Consider the following 12,303-nt stretch of genomic DNA (forward strand, 5'->3'; position numbering starts at 1 on the left):
CTTCCCGGCGCCTGTGCAATGCAGTACTTTGCTCTGCCCTCAACAGGGCAGATAAAGTACGCCTGCGCAGGAGCCGCGGCAGGAAACAAAGAAGAGGACGTCATCGTATGAAAATGAGAGGCGCCGGATCGGAACGCGACCCCCATCAGACCGGACCGCCCCTGAGTGAGTATAGTCTAACTTGTTTTTCTTATCTTTCAGGTTACATCAGGGGCTTATCTACAGCATTACAGAATGCTGTAAAAAAGCCCCTGATGGCAGTGGCCGCAGTTTATATACAAAATGTGAGGTGACAAATTCCTTTTTTTTTTTTTTTAAAGTTTTACTTTAAGCTCATGCAGCTCTACATGCAATTACATTGCCCTAAACAAAAGGCAACAACATAGTGCAATACTTATGGTAAATTTTATAGCTATAATTGACTTAATAGGAAGTATACCAATTTATTCCTTGTTTGTGAAACTGCCCAATAAGTCTTCAGTTTCTCCTGACCCAGGGACCTAACAGATGGTTTAAGAGCCTGATATACAAATCTCACAGGTGTTTGTGTGTGTAAGGCCGGGGTCACACTTTCGAGTGCAATGCGAGAAACTCCAACGAGTCTCTCGCATCAATACCCGGCACAGCTGCCGCCACTTGGGACCGGCGTGTGCGGCTGCATGTATTTCTATGCAGCTGAACGCTCCATTCCAGAGTGTCGGCGGCTGTGCCGGGTATCGATGAGAGAGACTCGTGCGAGTTTCTTGCATTGCACTCGCAAGTGTGACCCCGGCCCAAGGGTGGATAACTTCTGACAAAAGATTATGTTGTTCTTCCTGGAGCCCACCCATAGTACACAGTAGGGTCCAAGAGGGAACACTGAAAATGTAGAGTGGAGTACAAAAGGTGCTAAACATTTGTCTGTACTGGAAGGGCGTGGATGGTGGGGACAGAGGATATTGATCTGGTAGTGCTATAAAAATAATAACCTGCTATCTATATGTTCATAGAAATCAATGTCATGGAAGCAGAGAGTTGTGGTGATCAGTGGTGTATTTTTTAATTGCCACTACTAAATGAAATGTATGCTTTTTTATGCTTTCCTCAAAAAAAGTCAATGTAGAGACATATTTTGTTCCTGAGATATTTATACCTGAACACTGCTTTGTTACACTTATTACATTATACTGAGAGTTAGCTTTTCAATGTAAAGTATGAGGACAACCTAGAGATTTAATTGTGGATTTTGATACAATTAAAGGAGTTGAAACACTCTCAATTTTCAGAATTGCATTTCCTACTTGCTGGGGGCATGCACTCATTGTTTGATAGTTCAGACAGTGCCATGGTTGCGCCACTTGTTTGAACTGTGGGCTTTGTGACTGGACCAGCTTTACCTTGTAAGTGCTGAAGTGTTTGCATAGACCGGCCACGACTGATAGACTTACGTTGTTGCCGCTTTCCTATGCAAAAATCAGGAAAAAATATAATTAAAAATCCCTCCATTGAGGATTTTTAATCAAAAGGAATTTGCAAAGTTACGGTACTTGCTTTTACAAGCACTTTTTTTTTTTTTTTACTTTTCTAACCATTTATGATGTTGAGAAAACCCATTTAATCATTTCGATATCAGATTCTGTGATATTTATAAATACAGATAATTGGAAAAAAATATGACACAGCTTAAAGGAAACTCTTTCATGCATAACCTGTGCTGAAGCATTTGCATGTAACTCCAGAAATAAGCCTATTTTTGGCTGTGATCGGTGGGTGGCTTATGCTGAGAAGAACAGTATGGGCAGAAGCTACTGTATCAATGTTTTTCATCTTTCAGGAGTAAACTGGTATTTATATTGTTCTGTTAGCCAGTGACGCAGGTCAAATGAATTTACGGTATGTTTTATTGCTAAATATTTCAAATACTTAACACCCTAGCTTATATAATCCTTCCACCACCAAAATTATGAAGGCACGTTATTTTACCCACCGGAACTTTTTTTTAAAAATCTTTGCCAATTTGGATATGATTTGTAGAAGTCAATGATCAGTTGATTTGCACTTTCCTTTGTTTTTTTCATTGTTACAATTGAAGCACTGTCCTAATACAAAAGAACCTTATCTTAATATCTCAAAGGCCAAATACTCAAGAGTTTCTCAAAAATATTGCAACAAAAAAGAGGCGATACAACAAAGATGTTCAGAAACTTATGAGACATTGGAGGGAGGGGATGTTGCATAATCTGTGTTTCAATAGAAATACTAACACATTGTTATCACACACTTTAAGAACAAAAAGAATACTGTCCAAATCTATTTATTACATTTCAAATTGTGCTTTGCGTTCTAAATATAACCAAACAGAAATGACTAAGAAAACATCTACTGTAATTAACGTTCATATCTGAATAACATCTTGTTTTCTAGAGAATTTATTACACATTTTGAGACATAAGTCATTTAACCATAAACTGATACCAAGCCCTGTCAGTTAGAAAATCACACCATATGGTTATTCCTATGCCTAGATACAGAAAACAAAAAATTCTGGCCATTAGTCAAAAGAGAGTGTTCCAGGATTTTAAAATATTTACATACGGGCTCAAATGTGCAATTTACTTACTAATTCTGCTGTGACCCCAACTGCGCGCATTGTGCACTTACATGCTGTACATCGTGAGGACACGTTCGGTGCACTATGGTCAAATACAGCAGGAAGGGGATGCACTAATACGGCTGTTAATCAGAGTGACATATGTAATATTAGAGTATTGCACAAATCAGAAAAAAAAAACACCTTCAATTGTCTACGGCCAAGGATGTAAGTAATGGGTCAGAACTGTAAATCATTTTTCCAGGGAGCAGTATGACAAGTCTAGCTTTATGGCTTTGTTTCTGTGTAAGACTACATTTACACGACTTTACAGGCCATATTTTAAAGTCTCTGTAACGGCTCCAATTCCCGACCTGATCCATGGTCGGATCGGGTATTGCGGTAGGAGTACAAACCGCATAATGCAGACGTGATTTCAGCCCTGGGAGGGGTGGGAGGGTGTAGCTGCATGCGAACGCAATACAAGAATATTATAGCTTGCTACTGTCATCTTTCCCCATGCAGCCTCCAGTGTCTCAGGGGTGTGACACAGGAACTTCTCTTCATGTGATCACCTTTCCTTACACAGAGGTGAGGTGTGCTCTCATATTTAGGGGCATCCCTTTTTCCTACTTAAGGGAAGAGATGATGAGCATTTGCTTAATTGATCAGCCCCTGCGGCTACTCAAGTCTCTTCCCTACACAGTGACTGAAATTTTTACAGGCACCTGTTATCATGGTGATTTTTGTGCTTTTTGATTTTAATATTTTAGTCAAAATAAGTGCATGTAGTCAAAGGCATAACTGCATACCTAGAATGTTTCAGTCTAAATGACTCAGAATTTAAAGAAGCTGTCAACATTCAGGAAAGTGGACCCTAAACACTTTAGAATACCTAAAATAATATATAGTACGTACTCAACCTGCCTGAGTCTGGCACTGGCTCTCTGCTGCAGTACTAGATTGTTTGGTGGCAACGGTGGCATCACATAGACAGTGCACATCACTGATGTAGCCAATTACTGAGCTCAGCGGCTGTGCCCAATTACTGTGCTCAGCGGCTGTGCCCAATTACTGAGCTCAGAGGCCGTGCCCAATTACTGAACTCAGAGGCTGTGCCCAATTACTGAGTTCAGACGCTGTGCCCAATTACTGAGCTCAGAGACCGTGCCCAATTACTGAGCTCAGAGGCCGTGTCCAATTACTGAGTTCAGAGGCCGTGTCTAATTACTGAGCTCAGAAGCTGTGCCCAATTACTGAACTCAGACTCTGTGCCCAATTACTGAACTCAGAGGCTGTGCCAAATTACTGTGCTCAGAGGCAGTACCCAATTACTGAGCTCAGAGGCTGTGCCCAATTACTGAGCTCAGAGGCTGTGTCCAATTACTGAGCTCAGAGGCTGTGCCCAATTACTGAGCTCAGAGGCTGTGCCCAATTACTGAGCTCAGAGGCTGTGCCAAATTACTGAGCTCAGAGGCTGTGCCCAATTACTGAGCTCAGAGGCTGTGCCCAATTACTGAGCTCAGAGGCTGTGCCCAATTACTGAACTCAGAGGCTGTGCCAAATTACTGTGCTCAGAGGCAGTGCCCAATTACTGAGCTCAGAGGCTGTGCCCAATTACTGAGCTCAGAGGCTGTGTCCAATTACTGAGCTCAGAGGCTGTGCCCAATTACTGAGCTCAGAGGCTGTGCCCAATTACTGAGCTCAGAGGCTGTGCCCAATTACTGAGCTCAGAGGCTGTGCCCAATTACTGAGTTCAGAGGCTGTGTCCAATTACTGAGTTCAGAGGCTGTGCCCAATTACTGAGCTCAGAGGCTGTGCCCAATTACTGAGCTCAGAGGCTGTGCCCAATTACTGAGCTTAGAGGCTGTGCCCAATTACTGAGCTCAGAGGCTGTGCCCAATTACTGAGCTCAGAGGCTGTGCCCAATTACTGAGTTCAGAGGCTGTGCCCAATTACTGAGCTCAGAGGCTGTGCCCAATTACTGAGCTCAGAGGCTGTGCCCAATTACTGAGCTCAGAGGCTGTGCACAATTACTGAGCTCAGAGGCTGTGCACAATTACTGAGCTCAGAGGCTGTGTCCAATTACCGAGTTCAGAGGCTGTGTCCAATTACCGAGTTCAGAGGCTGTGTCCAATTACCGAGTTCGGAGGCTGTGCCCAATTAGAGTTCAGAGGCTGTGCCCAATTACTGAGCTCAGAAGCTGTGCCCAATTACTGTGCTCAAAGGCTGTGCCCAATTACTGAGCTCAGAGGCTGTGCCCAATTACTGAGCTCAGAGGCTGTGCCCAATTACTGTGCTCAGAGGCTGTGCCCAATTACTGAGCTCAGAGGCTGTGCCCAATTACTGAGCTCAGAGGCTGTGCCCAATTACTGAGCTTAGTCATTGGCTTCTGCGGTGATGAGTGCTGTTGATGTAACGTCACTGCTGCAGCAAAAACCCTGAGACATGAGCAATGGTGGGGATCCTGTGCAACATCCAGGGAGGGCGAGTACCTGCTGTGTTTGCTATTTTAGGTATTTTACAGTATTCAAGGTCTACTTTCCTAAATGCGGAAAACCCCTTCAATTAATAAGTTTGAACTTTCATCACTACAAAATGTTAACATTTAATGCAAAATAAAAAAGTGCTCTATATAGAAAGTGCTTGGGAGTATTTTCATAATGTGCGAGTTGTCTACTTTAAGTAATAAAATTGTCTTGAACCCCCAGCAATAAAAAGCTTTAGATAACCTGTCAATATTTTAGCTACAGGCCTAAGGAAAACTACACCAGTAAGACATGAACGCACAAAGTGCTGTGTATGTGACAAGCTGAGCACTGCCACATTGGACCCCTGAATGTCGTAACCTTCATATAATCAGTGCAGCTTCCATTACTACTCCTGCAGCAAGAACACAGATTACAGCAGTAACGAGAATTTTTCAAATTAAATTAAAAAATGCAAATTTTGTATGCTTAAATATAGCAAGTGATACAACTTTGTATTTTTAACATCAGTTTAGCATAGTGAGTAAAAATATTTTCTTAAATCCTCTAATTTTTAATACACTTTATATTTCTAGGTAAAAAAAGATCTTTGGATGCCATAAGAGTAAAATATATTGCACCATTCCCTGAATTATCATCGCTGTAATAAAAAATTTGTAGCCAAGTTGACGTCATTGTTAGAAGCCCTTAGAGCAGTTAAGACATCTGCCCTTGAAAATCCCATTTCCATTAGCTGTGCAACCTGTGAAGAAATCAAGAAAAAAATGCAGTAAATTAATTTTTGAAAAATGCATAGAAAGAACACCTAATAACATTAGATAACACTAGACTGTAGCTATTTCAGTGGAATCTGTGTTGAAATTACTGATGAATCCAAAAAAAGGAAGTTATGCAACATGTTTAGTACACCCTTTGCAAACAGCTTACAGGTGGTAATCTCTATACAGAACTATGCCTACAGCAAGATGCTGAATTATTTACAAGAGTTGGGTAAGGCCACCTGCAAAAAAATACTTAGAGTCATGTGAGAGAAAGCATTGTGCAAGTAAATGAAAAAATAGCTGCAATAACACGCCAGGATGACACCCGCTGAAGCACAGTAAATCAGGAGTCTGTCTGATACAGGTTTTCCTGTCACTTCCTATTAAGAATTGTTTATTCAAAGGGGTTATCCGAAACAGAGTCTTCTGCGACAGGGCTAAGAACTAATAGTTGCCAACTACCTGCCTGTTTTGAATTGTGAAGATCAGTTCCAGCATAGAGAAATCACAGACCATTCCTGATGGTCCTCCTGCTTTTGGTGATATCACATCGACAGAACAGCTCCTTCTCTTCTGCTCTCTTCTGCTGATGTCATGCTGACTGACAGCTGGCTCTCTGCTCCCTAAATGCGGTGAACTGGCTGTCAGTTAGCATGACATCAGCAGTGAAGCAACATCAACAGAGCAAACTGTTAGTAAAGAGCTTCTTTGTTGACATGAGGTCAAACGAACCAAGAGAATCGCTGCCTGAGGCGGGAGAGATGTCACAAGGCACATTGGGCAGGTAGTTCACAACTACCTGCCAGTAAGATTTTACTGCCATCGCAAACAAAAAGTGCCCTTTAAGGGTCATCAGGAAGACAGATATACAACTGTTATGGGCTATCACAAACTATTAGCATCCAATTTGTAGACCACGATTGTACCCAAATTGTAAGGCACCAATTTGTAGTATCCAATTTGGATGCTACAATTTTTAGTATTGTATTATATTTTGCATTTTAATTAGTATTGTATTTAGTATTACAGTTTGTATTTGTATGACAATTTTTTAGTATCCAATTGTCAATCCCTGAGGCTGGGTTCACATTGCGTTAGTGGGTATCCGCTAATGGAATCCGTTACATAGCGCCACTAACGCAATGTAACGGATCCGTTAGCGCACCCATTGACCGCAATGTATGTAACGCATCGCGAACGTATGGCATTTTTGGCATGCGTTAGCGATGTCTCGTTATTTTCGGACGAACCTCGAACGCTGCTTGCAGCGTTTTTGGGTCCGTTCTCGCTAGCGCAGATCGGGCATCTGCGCTAGTGGGATTGCTAAACGGAATCCCTTTTTGTACATTGCGTTAGCGCATTCCGTTAGCGTATGTGCTAAACGGATTGCAGTAACGCAATGTGAACCTAGCCTAAGAGGAACACCTTAATTTTTAGTACTTATTCTTCAATTGATACTACTTTATGTTTAGCACCTAGTTTTATTGTATGTAATATTTAACATGCAATATTCAGCACAAAATATTTTGTACGCAGTGACGGATCCACCACATAAGCTGTAAGCAATGAAACAAAACAGTATATGGGTGACAAACGGCCGGTTTTTAACAGTTGTTCTGCACTGCTGATAACATGTATGACTGTCAGCCAATCTACTGAAATTCTGTTTTTTTTCCACTTTTTTGCCAGTCAGATATGGATCGGATGATTGACACTTGGATGTGATAAGCTGCTTTTTTTTATCCTTCCTGCTTGTTTTCTTTTGTGCATTGCTGCAAAGGTTTGTAAGCATCAACTAGAAATACAGTTGAATGACAGTGGATGGTTGATAGTCGTGTGCCTGTCTGAAAGACTGGTAAGATCTCATTTCTGTGGCGAGCCTTGAGAGAACTTGCCACCTGTTTTGTGCTAAATTTTATTTTTTCTATGAACAGATAACTACATTGTAACACTTGAATAATTAAAATAAATCATGCTCAATCATATGTGATGTGACAGATTGCCGCCAATGGCTGTGAGGCTGTAATAAGAGACAGACGTGCACTAATGTCTATAAGTGCAATAACCCTTATTTGTGTGTCCCAACATTACAAGTAGGCATTAACCCCTTCATGACCTTGGGATTTTCCGTTTTTCCGGGTTCATTTTTCACTCCCCTGCTTCCCAGAGCCATAACTTTTTTATTTTTCCGTCAATATGGCCATGTGAGGGCTTAATTTTTGCGAAACAAGTTGTACTTTTGAACGACATCATTGGTTTTAGCATGTCATGTACAAGAAAACGGGAAAAAATTCCAAGTGCGGTGAAATTGCAAAAAGAGTGCAATCCCACACTTGTTTTTTGTTTGGCTTTTTTACTAGGTTCAATAAATGCTTAAACTGACCTGATACGATTATTCTCCAGGTCATTACAAGTTCATAGACACCAAACATGTCTAGGTTCTCTTTTATCTAAGTGGTGAAAAAAAATTCCAAACTTTGCTGAAAAAAAAAAATTGTGCCATTTTCCGATACTCGTAGCATCTCCATTTTTCATGATCTGGGGTCGGGTGAGGGCTTATTTTTTGCATGCTGAGCTGGCATTTTTAATGATAGCATTTTGGTGCAGATACGTTCTTTTGATTGCCCGTTATTGCATTTTAATGCAATGTCATGGTGACCAAAAAATCATAATTTTAGCATTTCGAATTTTTTTCTCGCTACGCCGTTTAGCAATCAGGTTAATTTTTTTTTTATTGATAGATCGGGCGATTCTGAACGCGGCGATACCAAATATGTATAGGTTTGATTTTTTTTTTTATTGATTTATTTTGAATGGGGCGAAAGGGGGGTGAATTAAACTTTTATATATTTTTTTTTCTTCACATTTTTGTAACTTTTTTTTTTACTTTTGCCATGCTTCAATAGCCTCCATGGTAGGCTAGAAGCTGGCACAACTCGATCGGCTCTGCTACATAGCAGCAATCATCAGATCGCTGCTATGTAGCTTAATAACAGGCTTGCTATGAGCGCCGACCACCTGGTGGTGCTCACAGCTAGCCGGGATCAGTAACCATAGAGGTCTCAAGGACCTCTATGGTTACCATTCTGATGCATCGCTGACCCCCGATCATGTGACGGAGGTCGGCGATGCGCTCATTTCCGGCCGGATGGCTGGAAGTGCCAGTTAAATGCCGCTCTCAGCGTTTCACAGCGGTATTTAACTAGTTAATAGCGGTGGGTGAATCGCGATTTCACCAGCCGCTATTGCGGGCACATGTCAACTGTTCAAAACAGCTGACATGTCCCGGCTTTGATGCGGGCTCACCGCCAGAGCCCGCATCAAAGCGGGGGATCTGACCTCAGACGTACTATCCTGTCCGAGGTCAGAAAGGGGTTAAGGAGCTTATGTATTGTACTAGTGTAAGGAGGAAGACTGGGCTGCGGGTACCTGTACCATGCCGGGTCCAGAACTGCTGAGGCTGCCTCCCTTGTTGCCTGGGGAAGGAATGAGGAGTCAGACCGACCTCATGACCCGGGTAGGAGGGGCAGCTTAAAAAGCAAAGTGCCATACGCTCAATAGCTACCAGAGACAGAAGTAGAGACACGTGCAGAAGAGACAAGGTCGAGTAACGGGCAGACTTGCGGCCTAACTTGCCACTTGCTTCCCTCCCGTTTATGCTTGACTCAGAGTGCCGCGGCCTTTTTTGTTTTGGCCACATGGGCTTATGGACTAGAGGCTCAGTGGAAGGTACTGGAGACCTACCGCTGCACCCAGAAGACGGACCATCGCTTAAAGGACCTCATCTGAGGACATCACCCGGCCACTGCCGGTTCTACAACCCCCTGCGGGATCATCTGCTGCAGAGGACCATACAGGACATTATAAGTTCTTTTGTTGAACTGCTATTGTTTTACAGTTGCTACCCTTCTTTAACCATTAACCTCCCTGCGAGGAGTAAATACCTTGTTTTATTAAATTGTTACATCTTGCTAACCATTGCTCTGCCCCCTGTCTGTCACTGCATCCCACAACATGCTTACACTAGTAAGCACAATTCTGATATGTACAAGAACATTACACAATCATAAGTTGCAATCATTTGGAAGTACAGTCTCTGCTGCTGATTACAGGTTTACATTTAGCACTTTCCAGCATTATTTCCTTTAATTCCTCTTAGTAATGATGCACCGTGCTGAGATGTGGACCCATGTGGTTGTAACAAAATGTAAACTACAAGTAAACTGTGACAGATCATTTAATTTGATAAGTGGTTAAAACAAGGAGACCAAGTTGATTTACCATCTCTGACTTTGAAAGGAAAAAGCAATATCTGGGGAATTCCATGACCTTAAACCGTTCACTATAGCGCTTTCATCTAGCTTTGACATTTTTAGCAACTTTGCATAAATTAGACTTTGGATTTTTTCAGAAAATTCTATATATGTAACTTGTAACTCCCTATAACTTTATAGTTTACATACAGTGTTTTGCTGTTCGTCTATGCTCAAACTAATTACCTATAATGGGAGTAATTACCAGGCCAAATAATAACCTTTAGAATATTTAAGCCAAATAATAACATTTACATTTTTTTTTGCGAGACACCTACAGCTTTTTAGGGCTAATTCAACAACTATTATGTGGCCACAATGCCTGACCTGAAGGGGGACTCATCACCTGAACTTACAGCAACATATCTGCTCATGATGCTTTAAATTCACATCATTAGACCACAGTCAGACCAGGGAATGAGGCTTACACATTTTTACACGGGAAAATTAACTTTTTAGTATTCTCAAGATTTAAAATAATCTCTTATTCAAAGGATAGGGGGTAACTTTCCGATCATTGGGGGTTTGACTGCCAAGGCCCCTACCAATCCAGAGAACTGGGGCACTGAAAAGCCTTGGCTAAATGGAGTGGAGTTTGATCATGCGCACTACTGCTCTATTCATTCTTAAAGGCGTTTCTATTAGAACGAATGGACAGTCAGGGCATATGATTGACCTCTGTTCCATTCAGTGGGGCTCTTCAAAGTCCTGGTTCTCAGGATCGGTGGAGGCCATGGCGGTGAGACTACCAGTGATTGAAAAGCAATCTCCTATCCTTTGGATTGGAGATAACGTTCAAACTTGAGAAAACAACTTTAATACAATTGCCCTATCTCTACTTATAGCCAGGTGTGCAGGAGCCCACAGACATCAAACAAGGCATGTAAAATTACCATAGCAATGGCATAAAACTAGCAATTTGCATACGATGGATGGGTTGACCATAAGGTGCATCGGTGAGTTACCTCGTTTATTTGCTTTGATGCAGATTTTTCACTATGCACTGCATAGACTCTAGCCTCCAACAATGCTACACAAAAATGAACAAGCTACCGATTTAGAGAAAGCTATCCAACGTCCATTATACTGTAAATTGTGGGGCAGAATTTATACCACAGCTTTACATCAAACACCATACCTTAGTGAGGTGTAACATCAATAAGGTGAATAATTCTTAACTATTATAACCTAGGATAAAACAAAATGAACAAATACTCATGTACTTAGTACATGTAAATAACATAGGGTATTCTGCTCAAAAAACGTAAAAGCCATCCCACTATGACAAGGAATACCCAATCAGGATGGACCTAACACTAATGTACAACCTCTCTATGTGCCAGCAGGCCTCAATAGACAATGCCAGAGCAGGACCCAGGCCTCGTATTGTACTCGTATATCGGCCAAGTCTCACCAATGCAAGTCAATGGGTGCGAGAAAAAAATCGGACACCACACGACCATCAGTGTGATATGCGATAAATACGCACACATTTTCCTCATTTCAGCCCACTGAGCCATGTAATTCAATGAGGAAAAGCAGTGAGAAATGTGAAGCCATACAGATACATAAGTGGAAGAAAATTGTATTATCGCATTGCAAACGCATTACACACGGGTGACCATACAGAGAACACTCGTGCGACTCTCAGCAGGGAGACTCGGACCAATTTTTCATATGCTAAGTGTGACCGCAGCCTTACTATTTATTTAAAGCAGGATATTTGCTTATTGTTCTTACCCTAGGCTGTGTTTGTTAATAGTCACAGTGTGAATGTGAATCTACTTTTTGTATTGAAGAGCTGAAATAAATTAACTTTTTGATGACATTCTAATTTTGTGAGAAGCACCTGTATCCATCCTGTTCCCTTGTCCTGGCCCCTCCATATATCTTTCTTGGTCCCTCCTTATATTAATCTTGGCTCCCCCATATAGCCATCCTGACTCCACCAGTGATTTCCCCGATACCCGGCCAGGCCGACCCTGCATGCGCCTTATAACCCCTTCACCCCAAAGCCTGTTTTCACCTAAGTGACAGGGCCAATTTTTACAATTCTGACCACTGTCACTTTATGAGGTCATAACTCTGAAACGCTTCAACAGATCTTGGTGATTCTGACATTGTTTTCTCGTGACATATTGTACTTCATGAAAGTGGTAAAACTTCTTCGA

At 41.7% G+C, this 12,303-nt stretch overlaps 1 protein-coding gene across 1 annotated transcript in view; it reads right to left on the reverse strand.

The window, feature by feature from the left end:
• Positions 1 to 2,277: 2,277 nt before the first annotated feature.
• UBAC2 (UBA domain containing 2) overlaps positions 2,278 to 12,303 on the reverse strand; it is a 285,129-nt gene continuing 275,103 nt past the window's right edge. Inside the window, exon 10 of the mRNA XM_069757987.1 lies at positions 2,278 to 5,800. Coding sequence (XP_069614088.1) covers positions 5,693 to 5,800 — 108 coding nt within the window. The 3' untranslated portion in view covers positions 2,278 to 5,692. The remainder of the gene's footprint in view (positions 5,801 to 12,303) is intronic.

This window comes from Ranitomeya imitator, chromosome 3 (genome assembly GCF_032444005.1).
Source record: "Ranitomeya imitator isolate aRanImi1 chromosome 3, aRanImi1.pri, whole genome shotgun sequence".
Taxonomy (NCBI): domain Eukaryota; kingdom Metazoa; phylum Chordata; class Amphibia; order Anura; family Dendrobatidae; genus Ranitomeya; species Ranitomeya imitator.